The 19,975-nt window shown below is 48.6% G+C and overlaps 1 protein-coding gene across 1 annotated transcript in view; it reads left to right on the forward strand.

Annotated features, from left to right (window-relative positions):
• PPFIBP2 (PPFIA binding protein 2) overlaps positions 1 to 19,975 on the forward strand; it is a 140,096-nt gene that overhangs the window by 117,465 nt on the left and 2,656 nt on the right. The window contains 11 exon segments of the mRNA XM_031681266.2: positions 2,227 to 2,365; positions 4,002 to 4,143; positions 4,798 to 4,926; positions 11,908 to 12,058; positions 12,348 to 12,459; positions 12,692 to 12,780; positions 13,101 to 13,223; positions 14,421 to 14,546; positions 15,375 to 15,563; positions 16,653 to 16,829; positions 18,954 to 19,019. Coding sequence (XP_031537126.2) covers positions 2,227 to 2,365; positions 4,002 to 4,143; positions 4,798 to 4,926; positions 11,908 to 12,058; positions 12,348 to 12,459; positions 12,692 to 12,780; positions 13,101 to 13,223; positions 14,421 to 14,546; positions 15,375 to 15,563; positions 16,653 to 16,829; positions 18,954 to 19,019 — 1,443 coding nt within the window.

The raw sequence follows: 19,975 nt of genomic DNA on the forward strand, positions 1-19,975 counted from the left end.
TTGAGAGCCCTTCCCCACCCTCATGTGTCCTCTGTGATATGGAACTTGGAGTCATGTCCTTCCGTTCTCAGTTTTGGCTTTTTTTTTAATGTATATGTAATTATCCCTCAATATTTGCAGGGATCTCCCCCAGCACCCAGCAGATACCAAAATCTGTGGATGCTAAGTCCTTATATAAAATGGCACAGTATTTGCATATATACATCCTCTCATATACTTTATTATTTCTTTTTTATTGGAGTATAGTCAGTTTACAATGTTATATCAATTTCTGCTGTACAGCACAGTGCTTCAGTCATACATACACATACATATATTCCTTTTCACATTCTTTTTCATTGTAGGTTACTACAAGATACTAAATATGGTTCCCTATGCTATACGGAATAAAGTTGCTGTTTATCTATTTATATGTAGTAGTATCTGCAAATCTCGAAATCCGAATTTATTCCTTTCTACCTTCTTCTCCCCTGCCCAGTAATCATAAGTTTGTTTTCTGTCTGTGAGTCTCTGTTTTGTAAATAAGTTCATTTATGCCTTTTTTTTTTAGATTCTACATATAAGTGATATCACGTGGTATTTTTCTTTCTCTTTCTGCCTTACTTCACTTAGAATGACAATCTCCAGGTTCACCAATGTTGCTGCAAGTGGCATTATTTTATTCTTTTTAAAGGCTGAGTAGTATTCCATTGTATATAGGTGCCACATCATCTTTATCCAGTCATCACTTGATGGACATTTAGGTTGCTGTCATGCTTTGAATGCTGTCTTCCCCAGAGTCAGTGGTTTTTGGGTCTGACCCTGCACTGGAGCAATCTGAGATGCTTGTTAGAAACACAGACTCCCAGGGTGCTGTCCCAGAGGGGCTGATTCATGCAAGCCGGTGAGACCTGGGGATTTACGTTTACAGATGTCCCAGGTGGTGCTGAAACCCGTGCATGAGTGAGCGTTTGGAAACTGTTAGTCATGACTGCGTGTCTGATCAGGTCCAATCTGTACTTCATGGGTCACCTTGAACTTAAAGATCATGTACTGTCCATCTCTGAAGGTTCCAGTGATTTCTCCTTCATCAACCAGTTCTTTCTGAATCCTTTGAAAATTTAGCCTGCTATTCCCATCTCTCTCCTTCCTGAGCTGATTTATGGAGGATTAGTACTCAGTGTTTAGTAACCAAATTCGATTTCAAACCATTTCTAGGACATGTCTTGATAAGCAGACTGAATTCTGAAATGTATTGGGCATGTGGCTTTTAACTAAACGAAACTTCAAAAAATGTCTCTGTCACTGAAGTCTCCCATTACTTTCCTGCCTTGCCAGTTTTGAAATCCGCTTTGTCTTTCTTCTTTTCTACTTTTCTTCTGGGTCCAACCAACTAATTCACAGTTGATTCTCTTGGTAATTTTGCTTTCATTTCGTTTTTTTTTTCACTGCAGTGCATTCCACTGTTTCCCCCTCAGGTTTGTGGATTTAGGGCCCATTATATCCTTCCTAATAAATAAGTGCAATTCTTCTTCCCCTTTAAATCAGCTTGTTTCTTGAGGACCCTTTCTAAGGCCAGGTCTGAGCACAGGGCCCATGGCACTGGGGCTAAAGCTCATCTGGACTAGGGTCCGAGGGAACTCCGTGTAGGTGTGTCACCCTCTGGCCCATTGTCTGTTGACACCTCCCCGACTGTGTGCTTACTGTCTTGCTTCGCTTTAACCTGCTATTTTTCAAAATAACTATTACCATAATGCATCAATATAATTAGGATTCCATTATATTTATAGTCCATAAATACATCCATCTATGTATTTATCATGTGTATCACATAGGTACATAGACTAGGTGTAGCTTCTTATATATGTAAAGCAGTAGGTGTAGCTTTTATTGGAATCGTGGTCAGAGTAATTCATGGCTGTTAATTCCTTGAGCCTCTGAGGACGAAGCCAGATAGCAAAGGCTCCCCTTCCTGCTTGGACTCAGTTGAAGTCAGCCCTGGATTTGGGTTTGACTCTGTCTCTCATCTCACTGTGTGTGTGGCTCTGGGCCAGTTTCTTTCTTTCTTGGCCCGCTGGTCCCATTTCCTGTCTTGGACTAAATGATCTTTGAGGGATCTTGGAGTCAGCCTAAGTGACAAATGGCTCTTGGAGAACAGGGAGTGGTTCCTGCATCCAAAGATTTCCTAATTGTGTTTGAGGCTGAGACTGATGGCTGATTCAACATCTCTTTCTCTCTTTCCAATAGGGTGGCCCTTTCCTGGCAGATCACAAATACCCTACGTTACCCGGGAAGCTTTCAGGAGCCACGCCCAACGGAGAGGCTGCCAAAGCTGCTCCCACCGCCTCCCCGCCTGACCCCGCAGGGAGCAGCCTCCTGAGGCTGAGTGAGTGTCCAGGCCCCAGGCTGGCGGCCTCTGGAGCCGTGGCCTTGGCACTTCCATTGTGGTACAAGGTCCTCTGCTCCCTGCCATCACAGCCCACAATTAGAGGACAGTGGGGATGGGTGGATGGGACCGCTCGTACCTCAGGGTGGTCCCGTATGCAGAGACGATGGCTCTCTGTCTGGACGTGCTGTTCCCTTTCGGAAACGCTGCAGAGCCCCCAGAAAACCAGAGTGTGTACCCACCTTCTTTCCAGTTGCAATTACCCCTCCCCCATTTCCCTCTTCTATTCCTCCTCTCTTGGCCCCTTACCGACTGTCCCGTCAGTCCTCTTTCCCTCCCTCTTAGACACCCAACTCCGCCTTCGTGGACCTCACCCTTCCTCCTCTGTCCTCCTGCCCTTCTCTTCCCTGTCTCTGCCTTCCTCTCTGCAGCCGCCCCATTACCAGTAGGATGCTGTTGTGTGCTCTTCCAAGGGAGAGCGTTCCGTTAGAGAAATGGAGTCAGTGGCCAGTGGGCAAGGATGTCAGTCCACAGGTGTCCTCTTGGTGCTCAGGATCTGAAACCACAGAGGGCTTTGTTGCTTTTCATGCACAATAGGCTGTATTTCCCCAAGAGCAGCAGCAAATCAGTGCGGCCCAGAAGGGAACATCCTGGTCCTGACAGCTCTCCCCACCCCTGATGCCTCATCCTTGGCTCTTCCCAAAGCCAGCCTGTGTGCTGGCATCTGTCCTTGGCCAGTTCTGCCATTGGCTGCAGGAACGCCACATAAGCCCTTGAATGAGAACGTCCTTATGACACTCACACTGTGGACTTGCTGCAGCTTCAGATCATTCTAGTCTGATCAAGGTGAGCCCTGGCCCCCGCACTAGAGCTGTGAATGGCCCGGAGTGTTCAGCCCCCGCTGCTCTGTGACCGGATGCCTCATTTGCCAGCAAGTGACACCAGGAGCATTTGGTCCCCTCACACGGGGCTGCCCCTCACTGCAGTGACCTTGCGGGTCGTGCTTGGTCACCATTCACCCCCATCCTTCCTCATGGGATTGTTTTTCTTTCTGTTTGAGTTTCTCCCTCTTGCTCGATGACTCTTGTTTATTTCTTTGCTTCCCTATAACTCTGTTGGGCTGGACTTTGGCCTCTCTTGCTTCTCCCTGTGGCTTCTCTGCTTCTTGGTTGGCTGGAGATCGTGGCCGGAGTGTCAGTGCCCCCGCATTAGGTACTGTACCCTTCCAGGTGAGGTGGAGAGTGAGGTGCCTTTGTTTCCCTCCCCTGACACGCTCCCATTCCCGAACGTCCAGCCAGGTCCCCCTCCTGCCTGCATTCCCGCGTCTCCCCTGGGGAAGAGAGAGGAGGCTCCTTGTTGGATTTATCCTGCAAGTACTGGGACCCTAAATTCAGAATTTGAAGACAGTGGCTCACCCAGATTTGAAACCTTAAGCTCACTGACTCAGAAAACCTGGAGTGTGCCTGAGCCACCTCCTGGTCTTCTGAGATCTCAGTGTCAAGTTCTGCCCTGCAGGCAGGGCTGGGCAGACTCTTCCCCAATCCCACTGAAAGGACGGCCCTGGCTTGGGGAGGTGATTTGCAAAAGTCACGTTCCTTCCTCTCATTCACATGTCATTTCATTCTTTCAATCTCAGGAGACACAGAAAGTGGTTGGGATGACACCGCCATGGCCAACGACTTCTCATCCACATCATCGGGCACTGACTCCAGCCCCCAGTCTCCCCTGACACCAGATGGTAAACGGAGCCCCAAAGGCATCAAGAAATTCTGGGGGAGGTAAGTTGGTGGTGATGATCGTAATTGTGTTGCTTAGAATGAATATTCTTCTTGGCTGGGCAGAGCGTCTGCATAACCCTCTGTTCCATTAGATGTTGGAACAGCAGTAAACACAGGGTGGTCATGTGTAGAGAGAAGACTTTGGGTTCTTTTTCAGGGCCCAGAGGAGCACTGTGAAAGGGATCCATAAAATACAGCCAGCCGCCTTACGTGTCACTCATTTTAGGCATTGATCCATCCCACACACCCTGAGTACATTCTCTGCAGCTCACACCACGTGTGCTTTGGAGAAGCATATGGATGAGACCAATTTCTTCCTTCTCAGGAGTCAGTCTGTGTCTTAAGAAATTTTTAAAGACCGAGAACTGAGGACTTTCTGGCTCATCTGACACAGTCTGCAAACTGAGGCAGCAACAGGGGCCTCCTACTGGGTAGCAGCCTTCATATTGACCCCCCACAGGGAGTGGCCCAATCCCAGAGGCTGGATTAGAGTGGAGGTGGGGTGGCTGGCTGAGGAGCTGTCCCAGGTCCTGATCCTTGACCTCCGGGGAGGCCCTGGGAAGGAGGGCCGTCTGTGCCTCTGGAGGAGGCGTGCACTGACTACATGCTTTCAGCCTACCCTCTGAGGGTCTCTGTGGATTCCTCTCCACACAGAATCCGAAGAACTCAATCAGGAAATTTCAACACTGATGCTCCAGGGGTGGCCGAGTTTCGACGGGGCGGGCTCCGGGCAACTGCAGGGCCAAGACTCTCCCGGCCCAGAGACCCCAAGGGTCAGAAAAGGTAAGGCTCCCTGAAGTCCATCCACAAAGAATTGTGTAAAATTTTGGTCAGGGCAGAATGGAGACTGGAGCTGGATGCAGAGATGGAAGGCAGGAGCCCCTGGGGCAGAGCTTCTCAGCCTTTCCCGTTGGTCACGAATAGACCTTGCTTGCTCGTGCTTGCAGGTGCACTGAGGTAAAGGCAAGAGGCTCCCTACAGCCAGAGGTGCTGGGGTGGGAGGTGGGCACCCTGTCCTCCCCCAGGACCTCAGCAGCTCTGCGCGTCTGTAGTCCCGTCCCAGCAGGGCCTTGCCATGCTAGGTTGAGAAGCTCTGCTACAGCCACTAGGAGCACAGATTCTGGAATTGGAGACCTGGGTTGGAATCTCCGCTCAACCACTTCCTAGCGATGAGCCCTAAATTTTCTCTATAGCTCAGTTTCCTCATTTGTGAAGTGGGATGGGGGGAGAGGTGGTGTCAAAAGAAGTGTTGGTTAAAGTTCTTATGAGAACTCTCTAAGCTACTGCACATCTAACCCTAGCATCAGCTGTCCACCATTGAAAGGTCACCTTCCCCCAGGAGATTTGGGAAAGAGGGCTTCACCTGCCTCTGGGTTAGCCTCCTCCTTCCACACAGACCTCTGCAGAAGGATGTTGGTGGAGCAGGGTGCATCTGCCCTTATCCCTCATAATGCACTGTGCCAAGCTTTCCTGAAGGTGTTACCTGGAGGGGGTTGTAAAGGGATCAAACATTCATCATGCCCTGATGAAAAAGCTTTAAAAACTGAAACTTTTCCAGAGACCACCCTGGTGGACACCCTCTGGTCCCCAGCTTTACCCCTCCTTTCTCAGATCTCCTGCTCTGACAAGACTGTCTCCCTTCCGACCTGCCCAGGGAAATCTTTACTCCTGTGTCTTAGGGAAACCCTTTTCCATATCCTCCGCTCCCATCGTACAATCCCTACAATACACTGTCTCCAGCGGAATAGCTCCTGAAGTCTGGGTTACTTAGCCAAGATCAGGCTTCCAGGGGCCTTCCTTAGGATTCGACTGTAACATTGCACATCTAACCAAATGACAAAAAGTAAGGTTTAACTCTCTGAAATTTCTTCCCCCTGAGATTGCTGTTCACCAGTGCCACGTGCAGGTAATTTCTAAGGAAGATGTGCACAACTCACAGATTAGTTTTAGAAACAGTACAGCCTAGATCCCAGTGAAGAGAGAAGAACGTTTCCCTGATGTGGCACATTATTCATAGACCTGCACCCCCGTGGAAGGGAAGCACACCCCGCTTCCCCACCCTGCCCTGCTCGGGTTTCTAGGTTTTGCCTGGCACGCCCATGTACACACTCAGGACCTTTGCTGGGCATCCCCAGACCCATCCTCAGGGTGCCTTGCAAAGAAACCTAAGGATGTGTAGCCCCTGCACCTGCTCCCCAAGAATCACGGAGTGGTGGTGGCCCTTCTAATCACAAGTGTAAATGCTCAGTAAACAGTAGCTTTTAGAGGCTAGAGAATCTAAGGATGTGGTGAGAAGGCAGAGACCAATTCAGAGGCATTAGAAAGTGAGCCAGAGGAGACTTACCTATGCCACAGAGAACTGTCATTTACTTAGCAGCCGTCCCAGTCTAGGCACCAATGTTTCGGATTGTTCTGAGATGAAAAAATAAAGCCACCATAAGCTAGAATGATTAATCTTTGTTCCACTTCCGGCTTTTTTTAAGGATTGATTTTTTTTTTAATATAAGTATTGTCAGTTTACAATGTGGCGTCAATTTCTCGTGTACAGCATAATATTTCAGTCATACAGGTACATGGGTGTATTCCTTTTCGTAAGGGGGATCGCTGCTCGGGCGTAAGAACTTTTCTGAGACCCTTAGGCATTTTTCCTTAGAGGAGGACTGCAGGGTTAGGGAGCCCATTGACGGTCTGCCGGTCACTGGTATGGGGCATCCAACGTCACGAACTTTCTCTGCCTGAGGCAGAGCGGCAGTTCCAGCCACAGGGCTGCTTTGTTTGGGTGTCTTTGTGCTTTGCTAACGCCTCACCTCACCATGGATGACAAGGAGAGCCGGGATAAAGTCCCGACGAGCATGTAATTGATCATGACTCTGCTTGTGGTAACAAAAGTGAGTTTGCTGGTGGGAAAGAAAGGCCTTTCTTACTCTTAAGCAGAATGCGGTCTAATTATATGCTAATGTCCTCTGGTATTGATAGTTTATAGATATTTAGGTATAGCCTTAAAAAATGTTGTCAAAAAATGTTGTCACCAACAGTCCTATAGGAAAAGTTCTTTGTCACTGAAAGTCTCCAGGCCCAATCCCCTTTTTCCAATGAAACTGGCTTTTTAAATATAATATTTGGTAATGACATTTCATAAGAACTCTCTCAGGTTGCAGAAGAATAAGTGTTATGATCGTTTTTCCATCTTGCTGATTGACATTCCGGTCGGCACTGCTGTGCAATGAGTGCCACTTACACCTGCAACCTTGTCAGCATGAAGTGTTTGCAGCGTTTCTTTAAAGTTCTCTAGCTTTACAGACCTCCAAAAAGTTAGATTTTCATTGTTAATTTGGTTCATATGTTTGTCATTTGATTTTTTCTTTTGTGAACTGTGTGCATATTTGCCCATTTTTATTTAGTTGTTAATAGCTTTTAATCAGTTACTTAATGTCTCATAGATTCCTCTCTGTTCTGTGTATATTATTAAACTATGTCAAAAAATTCTGACTTTTTTAGGTTTGTTGCCTAGTTTTACCTTGATATATGAAATTTTTAAGTTTATGTATAATGAGGTTCAGCAACTTTCCCTTTGTGATTTCTTTAGTTTGTTTTAAATTTTTTTCATTTTTTTTTTTTTTAGAAACTGGTTTTATACGGTGAGTTTAAAAAAAGTGATTTTTAAAAACCTTAAGAATCATCTATTTGGCGATTTATTTTGGTTGTGGTGAGGGGGATTTTTTTTTCCAAGAGAAAACTACAAATAGTTTTAAGACTGCTGTCTCCACTCCAGTTTTCCCTTGGTCTACACTTTGCCTAATGTCATGTGATGCTGGAGTAGCCATGGGCTTTTTGGTGGGGGGGGTCTGACTACGGGGAAGTCAGGAGATCCATTTAGTTTGGATTTAGTGGGATTATGTGTGTATGGTTTACAGTCGCTTCATGTTTAGTTTAGTTAGATCTAGTTAATCAACTGTCCTACTATAAAAGTGCTTCCAATTTTCCAGTGTGCCCAGCACTCTGATACAGAGATTCAGAGCCAGAGATCATGTACCAAAATAAATTTGTCCTCTGGCATTTGGTTTCAGAAGTATGGGGTAGTGGAAAAAGAAAGAGCATTTGAAATACACAAAACCAGAAGCTAGTCAGTGGAAAATCTTTCCAGTCATCAGATTTGCAAAATCCTAAGCAAGAGAATTGATTCTCTTGGATGCTCACTCAAAACATAAGTTCTCTCTTTTCAGAAATGCACTTAATAATGAAATATATACAATTATAAATGCACCTTGTGTTCTCTACCATGGGAGTGGCAGATTTGGATAAATCTCACTTACATAATTTTAACTGCAGTTTGGAAGCATGTTTTGGAACATGTCAATAAAACAAGTGGTTTGGTGCTATATGAAAGGCACTTTCTCTATTATCTCTATATTACTTACTAGCATATTCAGCCATGGCTCTGGTTCAGAGTGTGGGAAACCCAGTGCTCAGAGGACCCGAGGAGATGGGGAAGCAGGGTCTGCTGCTGTGGGAACAGCACAGGCTTAGGCGGGCAGAGACCATTCACAAAGCAGAAAATGGGAAGACTACCCAGGGCGGAGGAGCATCAGAGCTCCAAGATGTTTTTAAAAGGTCTACAGGATGGAGGCTTTCAAATTATAATCTTAAAAACACTTATTTCCCCTTGGAACTGAAATATCCTTCAGATATATAGAAAATTTGTTTCTTCCCAATTTCCAGAAACCAGAAAATAAACAAAATTAGAAACTAATGGAACATAAAATTAAAGTGATAAAATGAGCATTGAAATTGAGAAAGCATTCTGATATTAAGAAAAAACATATGAACAAAAGAATCCCAGATCAAACCAAAAGCCATAATTCACTAACAGCAACAGATAAACTGCAAACAAAAATAGTGAATTGGTTCCTAGATTGTTGTTCATATAAGGTGAATCATATGAACACATTAGCAAAAGATGAAAATTTCTTGCTGATTTTACATGATACACCTGACATGGGCAGAGAGGACATAAAACTCATAATATGCAATAGCCACACAGACATCAAATAAATGTTGCCAATTCAAAGAATATTTAAGATTAGCACTAGAAAACTTGAACAATGTGTAATTTTACAGCTCGCATCTAAAAGGATAGAGGTTTTCCTAAATTTGACAATTCTAAAAATGCATTCGCCAATACCAGTTACAAATTGTGAAACTGAAACTCTAAAAAAAAAAACTGTAAAGATAAAAAATTAAGTAATCATGCTAGAAGAAAGAGAGAATCAGTCTTCTCATAAAAATACAGCCTCGCCCCATCCACGGATCCAAACCACTGCAGATCAAATTTCCATTGGTTGAATCCGTGGATGCGGAACCCGGGAATATGGAGGGCTGAGTGAACTATGCCATTTTATATAAGGGATCTGAGCACCCCTGGATTTTGGTATCTACAGGGATCCTGGCAATCCCTGGCAGATACAGAAGGATACCTATGTTACAGATTTGTGGACATACGAAGAAGTAATCAAAAAATATGCACCCTAAATATAAAGTACTACAGAGGTATATCCAGGAGTTAATTAATAGAAATATTAATTTGGATTTCATGTTTTTTCATTTGAATTAGATTTGTAATTTTTTGTGGTTTTCTTTCTTACTCTAAATACTCTGTTCCTAATGCCATATTCAAATCGTGTGCTTTTCTTAAAGAAGTCACCCCAAATTTTACAAATTCCTGGACTCACTAAACCTGGATCTGCACCTCTTTATGATTTACTAAAATTCAGGCTCCAGGCTGAGTAACTATCATCTTCCTCACTTCTAGAATGGTGATTTTTTTTTAATATGCAAATACTTTTTATTTTTTAAAATAATGGTAATATACTGAACTTTTTTTTAGCCTTTGTTTTTCTTGTTGAAGTATAGTTGATTTACAATATTGTGTTAGTTTCAGGTGTACAGCAAAGTGATTCAGTTATACAAATATATGTATTTATCTATATTCTTTTTAAAAAGTCTTTTCCATTGTAATTGATTACAAGATATTGATTATCCCATACTTGCAATTTATCCCTCACCCCCCTTCTCCTTTGGGAACCATAAGTGTGTTTTCTGTGTCTGTGAGTCTGTTTCTGTTTTGTAAAGAATTTCTGTTGTGTGTGTGTATACATTTGTTTGTATGTATCTCACATCTTCTTTATCCAATCATCTGTTGATGGACACTTAGGTTGTTTCCATGTCTTGGCTGTTGTAAATAGTGCTGCTATGAACATTGAGGTGCATGTATCTTTTTGAATTAGAGCTTTCATCTTTTCTGGATATATGCCCAGGAGTGGAATTGCTGGATTCTATGGTAACTCTAGGTTTTTAAGGAACCTCCATACTGTTCTCCACAGTGGCTGCACCAGTTTACATTCCCACAAGTCTAGGATGGTTCCCTTTTCTCCACACCCTCTCCAAATTTATATTTGTAGACTTTTTGATTATGGCCATAAAATGGTGTTTTCAGGTCATTCTGGCCCGTTAAGGAATTTCCTCACTTGAAGAACAGCTCAGCCAGGCATTACAAAAAAATTTTTTTTAACCAGCATTTTAGGAATACTCTCTTAGAAGGAATCTTTTGAATAGCTTGTCTTCTGTATTCCATGAATCCTCCTTTATTTTTAAAAATGAATATAGAGTTGCTTTGTCAATCTCCCCACCCCCTCCAGACTCAACTGGGATTTTGAAGGTGCCGTTACATGAACACTGTAAATGAAAAATTGATGTCTTTAAGAACTGGTGGCTTTGTCATGCCCAGGCTTTGTGTCTAGGAACATGATCCAGCTCTTCATTTATTCATGTGTTTTTTCATGTTGCTCAGTTGAATGTTGTAGTTACCACCTCCCCCTGTCCCCACACATAGTTATACAGGACCCATGTGTTCCTTGTAAAGGCAACCCCTAGCCATTTTATAACTGGTTGCTATATGTGGGATTTTTAAATTATTAGAACAAAAGTTAGCGTCTGTGCATTGATGGTATATAGAAAATTATTGATTTGTGCATGTCGTAGAAAGATGAGTGTATGTCTGTGTAGCGTTAAACTAGCGTACCCTGCTGAGTTCTCTTGGGCTTTCTAGGTGGGCAGTTATATCACCTGAAAAGAATGGCTTGCGTTTACTCCTGCCTTTCTAATAGCTATACGTTTAATTTTATCTGTTCTTATTCTAGCTGCAACTGTCAGACCAGTGTTACCAGTACTGATAAAAAACAACTGTCTTTTTATTGACTTTACTACAAATGCCCCTAGTGTTCCATAGTAAATAAGACATTACCTGTTGTTGACTGGAGGAGGGGTTTTGTTTTGTTTTGTTTGTAATGTTAAGAGAACTGGCCCCTCTTTCCTAGTTTTCTAAGCGTTTTCCTAAGAAACAGTGTTGAACCCTGTTTAAAACATGATTGAGTTGTGAATCTTCATCCTAATGGGACCGCAGCTCTAGGCTTTGGCATGTGTGCCCGTGTGCATGGACCGACGGCACACGTGAACACAGCCTCCGGGGGGCGTGCAGCGGCCCCGAGCTCTCAGCAGCTGCAGGGTTGAGATTCGGACCAGGTGTTATCCTGGGAAACTCTGGAGTCTGCCTCAAATGAGTGCGTTGTAGTGGAGTTCTGTTCAACTAGACCCCACGGTGGGAGTTGTTTGTTAAAACATAGTTTCCCTTTTTTGCGAGGTACTGTTATGTTCAGATGCGTCCCAGGCTCTCCCACTAATAGGGTCCTGCTGTTTCCTGCTTCCCAGTGATGCCAATGCCCCCTTCGCCCAGTGGAGCACAGAGCGTGTGTGTGCCTGGCTGGAGGACTTCGGCTTGGCTCAGTACGTGATCTTTGCCAGGCAGTGGGTGACTTCTGGCCACACTTTACTGACAGCTACCCCTCAGGACATGGAAAAGGTAAGGGCTGAGCCCTGGGCGAGGAGGCTCCCATTTCTCCCCAAATCAATGCATGGGGAGGTGAGGGCCCCCCCATACCTAGACCCTCCGCCCCCAACTCCCCCCACACAGGAGGGTGGACAGAGGATGCCGAGATGCTCTCTATTGCTGCAGGTTGATCCCAGGGCGCTGGGCAGAGGTCTGCTGCCCCACTCCCCCTGGTGGGGAGCATCTCCACCCAGATGCAGCATCCGGTGAGGGCCAGGCTGTCCGCCAAGATCTCATCTCTGTCTTCATCTCTCAATTTCAGGAGCTGGGAATTAAGCATCCTCTTCACAGGAAAAAGCTGGTTTTAGCAGTGAAGGCCATCAACACCAAGCAGGAGGAGAAGTCGGCCCTGCTGGACCACATTTGGGTGACACGTAAGGGCAGGCCTGTGTGTTCTACGTTTCTGGCAGCTCCTAAGAGTCGACAGAGTTTCCGGAGAATGTGTGCCTCGAAGGCAGCTATCTCCGTGGGACAGGCAGATGATGACTGAACTTTAGGGACGGATACAACTGGAACTCCAAAGTGGTCATTTGTTGCTGGTTTTTTTTTTTTTTTTGGCATCAGCTTTCTCCCATTTTCATGAATTTCAATTCCCTCTTTCTGCAGGTTGGCTCGATGACATTGGCTTACCGCAGTACAAAGACCAGTTTCATGAGTCCAGAGTGGACGGGCGCATGCTGCAGTACCTGACTGTGGTGAGGGTCCCTCCTCCAGCGTCTCAGTTCTCCCTGTGAGCACCCAGCTCCACTCCGGTGTCCCTATGGTGGTTATTTTAAACTTGAGTCCACCATCCCCCCATATTCTTAAGGTCTTAAAACAGTGTTGTTTGTCACCTAAGGGGTCCCGAGTACCAGAGCACGAACCATCGTGCCAAGGAGAGCTGTTGCTGTGTCCACGTGCACCTTCCCGACACGTGGTAGACGACCTGTCTACGCTTAGTCTGGGAAGGAGCCTCAGAGGTCGCATTTGTCATTTTGGAAACTCTGGTTCATCAACCACAGCTTTTCTCTTCCAGAATGATCTACTCTTCCTAAAAGTCACCAGCCAACTACATCATCTCAGCATCAAATGTGCCATTCACGTGCTGCACGTCAACAAGTTCAACCCCCACTGCCTGCACCGGCGGCCAGCTGATGAGGTGAGGGCAGGCCAGCACCTACATAGGGAGCCCCGAGCCAGGACACCTGTCAGATCAGGTGTGAGGAGACCAGAGCAAATCATTGCAAAATGGCTGCATTTCAGACCAAGGCGCTGTGGATTCGTTCCTTTGCTGGGGCTTCCTGGTGCCCCAACACCCCTGTGGCCTATACCCATGTCCCACAACAGCCACTAGCCCTCCAACTCCCACCTCCTCTGGGGAGACACATACTAGGGGCCGGAGGGCAGGAGTAGTCTTTCAAAGCATCATAATGACCGAAGGAGATGAGGAAATGGAGCAAAGAGGAGGGAGGGAAAAGACAAAGTGGAAGGTTGGGTGTCAAGGCAGGCAGAGGAGTGGGGGTGGAGGAGCCAGTAGGGAAGCAGACATGTCAGAGTAGATCTCCCTACTCGAGATAAAAAATTAACTGACCTCCAGCCCCACGTGCACAGGGCATCCATGAGGTGATTTTGCTAGAGAAAAAATAGTGTAGGTAAACACAGCAACTCGGATTCTGGAAAATTCTGATAATTTTCCATGAACCTCGGGGTTCTTGGTGGGCCCTGAAGCTACGGGGTTGTCAGTTACATCCCGTCTCCTAAGTTCCTGGAACTAAGTCTAACCCTGCTGTGAGAGTCACGCAGCTTCCAGGGGATTAAAAACTCCTACCTTTACCCCTCTCTCCTCTTTTCTCCTTATTCAACGAACATGTTTTAAACACCTACTGTATGTCAGGCATAGTGCTGGGCATTTTGAAGACCCAGATGCCACCTGCAGACACTTGGGTGTAAGTATTTTAAGGTGTGTTCTCCTGAAACATTTGGCCACGCCAGGGAGCTCTTCTGTCTGTGAAACAGTCAGCTCATAATTCATAGACCTCTGCAGAGTTCTGTTGAATCACAGAATGAATGACTGTATGCCTTAATGGATTAGCCCCAGAGTGACCAGAGATTTGGGGAGTAACAGGATTCCAGAATCAGACATCCCAGTGTAGAAGATCCTGCAGGTTCAGTGAGAGCTTTATTTCCTGGAACCTGGGAAGGCTCCCGGGAAGCTGGCTGGGAGGCCTGGGTCCCTGGGTGTGAGGGTCGTCTTTGGCAAGGCATCGGGGCCTGGCTTCCTCACAAGGGCTGGCTCCACAGAGGAGCATGGTAGACTTTAAGCCTGACTTCTTCACTCTCCTTCTCCCTCTCACAGAGTAACCTTTCTCCTTCAGAAGTGGTGCAGTGGTCCAACCACAGGGTGATGGAGTGGTTGCGGTCTGTGGACCTTGCGGAATATGCACCCAACCTTCGTGGGAGCGGTGTCCATGGAGGTCTCATTGTGAGTGGCTTTTTGGGCTGGCCCACCTGCCTTGGTGCCACCTGGGGTATTCAGAAACTGCTTTCTTAAGGGCTAGACATCAAGTAAGAAATGATATGTGATCTGAACCCTGTGTATAAACTGAAGAAGGTATAATCGGATCATTTGTTAATAGATGTCATGGAGGGGGGAGGCCATAGTTCAGTGGTAGAGTGCATGCCTAGCATGTATGAGGTGGTAGGTTCAATCCCCAGTGCCTCAATTAAATGTATAAATAAATAAACCTAATTACCCCCCCCCAAATAAAAAAATTAAAAAAGAACTGACCATGGGTGGTGGGGGAGAGGATAGCAGTAGATTTCATGGAAACAAGCAGTAGATTTCATGTGGCTTCTGGAGAGACTTCCCCAGCCACAGACCTGGAGGATCCCAGGACAAGGGGGTTGCATGAGCATCAACCGCTAACCAGGCAGCTCCACTTTGCTGCTGGAGGAGCATGGGCTGAAGAGTGAGGAGGAGGCCACCAAAATGTGACGTCCTGCTTGTCACTATACCATCACTCAGATCTGTCAATTGGCAAAGCCAGCAGGGACACCAGGAAGGGGGGTGGCTCAATGTTGTCTAGAGCAGACCCTGGGGAACAGCCTCGTCTAAGAGGCCACAGCTCTCTGCTGGTCAGTCACAGAGCTGGGCCCTGGGCAAGGGAGAGCATGGGGAGTGGGACACAGGACAAGAGGAGGAGCTTCAGCTCCTGCCCTGGAGGCAGCCTGGCCCATGGGGGCTGTTTTTCAGTGCCGTCACCTGGCGCCACTGGTGGTCACCACTGCCTTGTCTGTGGTTTCTTCCTAGATCCTGGAGCCACGCTTCACTGGGGACACTCTGGCCATGCTTCTCAATATCCCCCCACAGAAGACGCTCCTCAGACGCCACTTGACCACCAAATTCAATGCCTTGATTGGTCCTGAGGCTGAGCAGGAGAAGCGAGAGAAAATGACCTCACCGGCTTACACGCCACTGACCACCACAGCCAAAGTCCGGGTGAGTAGCCCGGCCCTCTGGCCCCTGTGTTGTGCAGCAGCTGACTAGTGCCTGGAGCCAAACCAGGGTGGGCTGCCTGGACCAGGAGGCGCTCCTGGCTTCTGCCCTGCGGTTTTGGTTTCCTTGTCCACTAGTCTTTGTTAGGCCACCTTTGAGTCCAAGGGAGTGCAGGTCTCTTTATACAGAAATGACTTGCAGGAAGAATCTAGCCTCAGGTGGAAAGGAGCTGGTCTTCCCTCCTAGTGCTGCCTTCACTCATTTTGCAAAGTAGACAAATTCCCAAGTGTGGGTTCCCTTTGGTCAGGCCCACCTGCACGCCACTCCGGGAGTGCTGTGTGAGGAGCCGGCCCGTCACCTGGTACTGTGCAGGTGGCCAGCACACAGCCGTCTGTCCAGAGGTCCCGAGGTCATCAAGCGCCAGCGCCACTCACTGGGGCTCTCTGAATCTCACAAAGCCCCTTTCCTCCTGCCTGAGCCAGAGTCCTCAGACCTTGTCCCCCGGACCGTAGGCCCACCGCCTGGATTTCTGGAGTCCAGGCAGTCCCTGTCCCCAGCAGCATGGTGATGCCTTAGGTCCAGCTGCAGTCCAAGCACAGACCTCCTTCCCCAAGGGAGCAGGACAGGAAACACGTCTGGGGGAGACAAGCAGAACAGTGCTGGGGGAAGCTGGAGCTGGGAGGAAGCTAGGGCCGTCCCTGTGACTTCCTGAGGTGCTGGGAGCAGAAAGAGGGGACTGCTCCCCATGGGGTTTCAAGTCCTCCTCTAAGCTCAGCCTCTGTGCAGACAGCAGCATCCTCTGGGAATCCCCAGTCCCCCCAGGGAACATGAACATCACTAGTGGGACAGCCAGGCCAGAATTTCGGGCCCAGAGTCCTGGAGGAGCAGCTCTCCTCGCTCACGAAGATTTATCTGTGGGCCTTTCCCCAGCACAGAAGTTGCTTGCAGAAGCTCTGTTTTGTTAGGAGTTTTTCTAGAAGCAGCTTGCCTTGCTCCTTCCCTCACGGGCCTGCTCTGAAATGTACTACCAGGGGTAACTGCATACCAGTTTGATAATCACTTTCTCATAATCTTGCCTCTGCTGTGTTTTAGCCACGGAAACTGGGATTTTCACATTTTGGAAACATAAGGAAAAAGAAGTTTGATGAATCGACAGACTACATTTGCCCGATGGAGCCCAGTGACAGTGTCGGTGACAGTCAGAGGGCCTACAGTGGCTACCGGGGCCTCAGCCCCCTCGATGGCCCTGAAATGGACGGGCTGGACCAGGTGGGACAGATTAGCTGATGCTTTTGTCACCTGTACTGTCTGTGCATCCTGTGAGCTCACGGTTACACCGGGTTTGTCCTCATGTAACTGCACCTCACCCCATGTGTGTGCATGACTAGCAGAGAACATTCCAGCCACTGTGTACCCCTGGGCCAGTCTCTGTCTGAACCCTGAGGGTGGCCAGGGTACGAAGCTGCAACTTTGCTAAGGGGCCAGGCTCTGGGGACTCAGGAGGAAAGACACTTAAAGATGCTTGCACATTTTCAGTGAAGTCTGATTGTCCACCTTCAGCTCCAGTGGCAACACACAAGCCTGGACATGGTCCAGAGACCACGGACAGTCCCGAGAGGCTCAGCTCTCAGGCCCCTTGGCTGTGCCCCACTTGAGGGCAATCCCAAGTGCCTTAGGCCTGTGGCCATAGTCTCAGCTGAGACCGAAGGGACAGCAGCAGGGACTTCTGCCACAGTGACAATGTAATTGCCCTGCCTTCTGAGGTGGTCACTTTTTTCTGGTAATAATAACCGTATTTATGTAGAGTGCAAAGTGCGCAGCACACCTTCCATCTTGTCGGGAGGCAAGCTCAGCACCTCTGGACACGGAGTCCTGCTCGTCTGTCACGTAGCTCGAGAGCCGTTGCCCCTGAGCTGTGTCAGGATCTGCGGGTGTCCTGGGCGAGGGAGATGGAGCCAGGAGGGATCCCCATCCTTTGAAGGTCTCTGGCCTCGCTTCAGGCTCCACCGCCCCGTGTGCAGCCCAGGGGCACTTTGCATCTCACACGCATTGTGACTGGAGGGCACGTCTGTCATGCAGACCCCAAAGTTGTTTCCGTTTCAGTGGCCTGGGTCACCTGGTGAAGGGGGCGTGAGAGACCGGGCGGCCTTGCTGGAAAAGCCCTCTGTTCTTGCACGTGGTGTGTCTGCTCCGCAGTTACTGACCTAGCTGGGCCCAGAACCCTGTGGGAGTTGGTCTGGAACAGACCTGTCCTGATGCAGAGGCCGACTAATTGTCTTCTGGATGGGCCCCGCCTGGCTGAGGACTGGGGGAGGGACACACCTGCCCGACTGGGCTCCTGATCGTGAGATTCCGGTCTGCCCTAGTGCAGCTCTTGGCTCCACTGGGTCCCCTGGGCCTCATCTGCAGAAACATGACAGAAGCATTTTAACTCGCTGGTGGCCAGGTGGGGCCTGGTGACCCCGGTTTGAACACTGATTCTGTCTCAGATGAGGGTGATGTGAAGATTTGCTTTTTAAACTACTGGCAGCCTCAGGCCATGGCCTCGGACTCCCCGTGCAGTCTAGCCTGCAGGAGATTGGGGTACAGGCTCGCCAGCTGGCACGACTGCTGTTTGATCCCAGGGCCGGGACCACTGAAGGACAGGCGCTCCCTGAGTCTGACACCTGAGCACTGCAGTTTAGAGCCACAGTCAGGGGCAGGCTTTGTCCCTTATCTTTTATTGTGTCCTGATGGGAGAATCTCTGCATGTGCTGCTGTCAAACCCTGAATAGGATGGTTATGCCACTAATCCTCTGTGCAGCCTTAAGCAAGGCCTGTATGACTTTGTGGGCCTCAGTTCTCCCACCAGCAAAATGAGGGGTTATACTCAGTGTCCTCAGAGGATGCTTCCAAATCTAAACTGCCCAAATAGGTTTAAGGAAGAAGGGGCGGGCCAGCATTACCTGAGGAGGGGAAGGAGGCTCCTGGGAGTGAGGATGCCCGGCTACACCTGTCAGTGTCTGGGGTCCTGCTGGTGCCAGAAATGATGTGCTCAGCACCCTGAAGGCCTTCATCCCTGTTGCTCTGCCCCTGGAGAGAGCTGGAACACTGAGCATGTGCGACAGGGCTGCTCCAGCTGCCCTGTCTGTGCCCTGCTCCTGTGTACTTTAGTTCTGGTGCCAGGGTGGGGATGCAGGAGAGAGTGTGCATGACTGGGGGACACAGGAAGCTCTCCCTTTCCCAAGGACAAAGGCAGCATGTGCCCCACCCATCTGTCACTCCCCAGGACCTGGCCCACTCCTTGCCTCTTCCCCCAGGGAGCATGCCTGAGCAGGCTAGGGCATGCATGCCACCTCTGCGACTCACAAGCTTGGCCCAAGCGTGCTGACCAGGCTGCTGCCCGTTTTACAGATGGCACCTTCGGAAGGCACCGTGACGCAGATAGGGCTCCTCTCCCAAGACATTCACCGCCTCACGGTAGGACTCTGGCCCTCTCTCCACAGTAGGACAGGTACTGGGGAGGCCCTGGGAGTCTGGTGTGGTGGTGCACAAGGCCTGGCGCAGCCCCCGTGCCTATCTGAACCTGTGTCATCAGCATCTCTGCTGGGGGAGGAGCAGCAGGTGGGGCTGGGTGCCGGAGTCAACCCTGAGGCAGAAGGCAGCCCAGAGGCCTCTGTTAGCCTGCCGCTAGCCTTCTAAAGGTGCCCGGTCTCAGACCCTCTTCCCAGGCTGAGAGACGGTGAGGAAACCAGGGTGCTCAGCAGCTCTAGGTCACCTGCCTAGTCAGCCCAAATCCCAGGCCTCATGCCCAGCCTGGTGGACACCGTTCTGCCCTCTCTGTCCATGAGACACACGTATTTCCTACTACGCCTCTGACTGCACGGGCCTGTGAGCGCATCACAGTGTGTCCAGTGGGGAAGCAGCTTAGTCCTGGGCAAGATGAGCCATTCTGGAGGGAGGCTGACCTGGTCCCTGTCTGCGACCTTGGGCAAATCACTCTCTCTGAGCCCTGACTTCCTTATCTGTAAAGCAGAATAATAGCCTCCTTGCACGGCGGGTAGGCAGACTGGAGCTGGCGGTGCAAGGCCGGTCCCAGAAGGACTGCCCCAGCACCGAGCCCACAGGCCGCAGCAAGTGTCCCTGCTGAGTCCTTGTTGCTGTTTTCCTGACTTACTGCGGCAGGTTAAGAAGACGAGGTTGGGGAGCATCTCCATGAATCTGAACAGGATTCACTTTTTTTCAACTTGTGTTTTCTTGGCTCTCACACTGAAATGAATCCACCCAGCCTTGCCCTTATCACTTCTGATTGCCTTATCACTTCTGATTGATAGGCCTCTGGCGGCCCTGAAATAGCAACCTGACCTCCAAGGTACAAGCAGTTTATTCTTGATAGTGTTGTCTATTCTAACCCAACACGTGGGGTCCCTGAGACC

The sequence above is a fragment of the Vicugna pacos genome, chromosome 10 (assembly GCF_048564905.1).
Source record: "Vicugna pacos chromosome 10, VicPac4, whole genome shotgun sequence".
NCBI lineage: Eukaryota > Metazoa > Chordata > Mammalia > Artiodactyla > Camelidae > Vicugna > Vicugna pacos.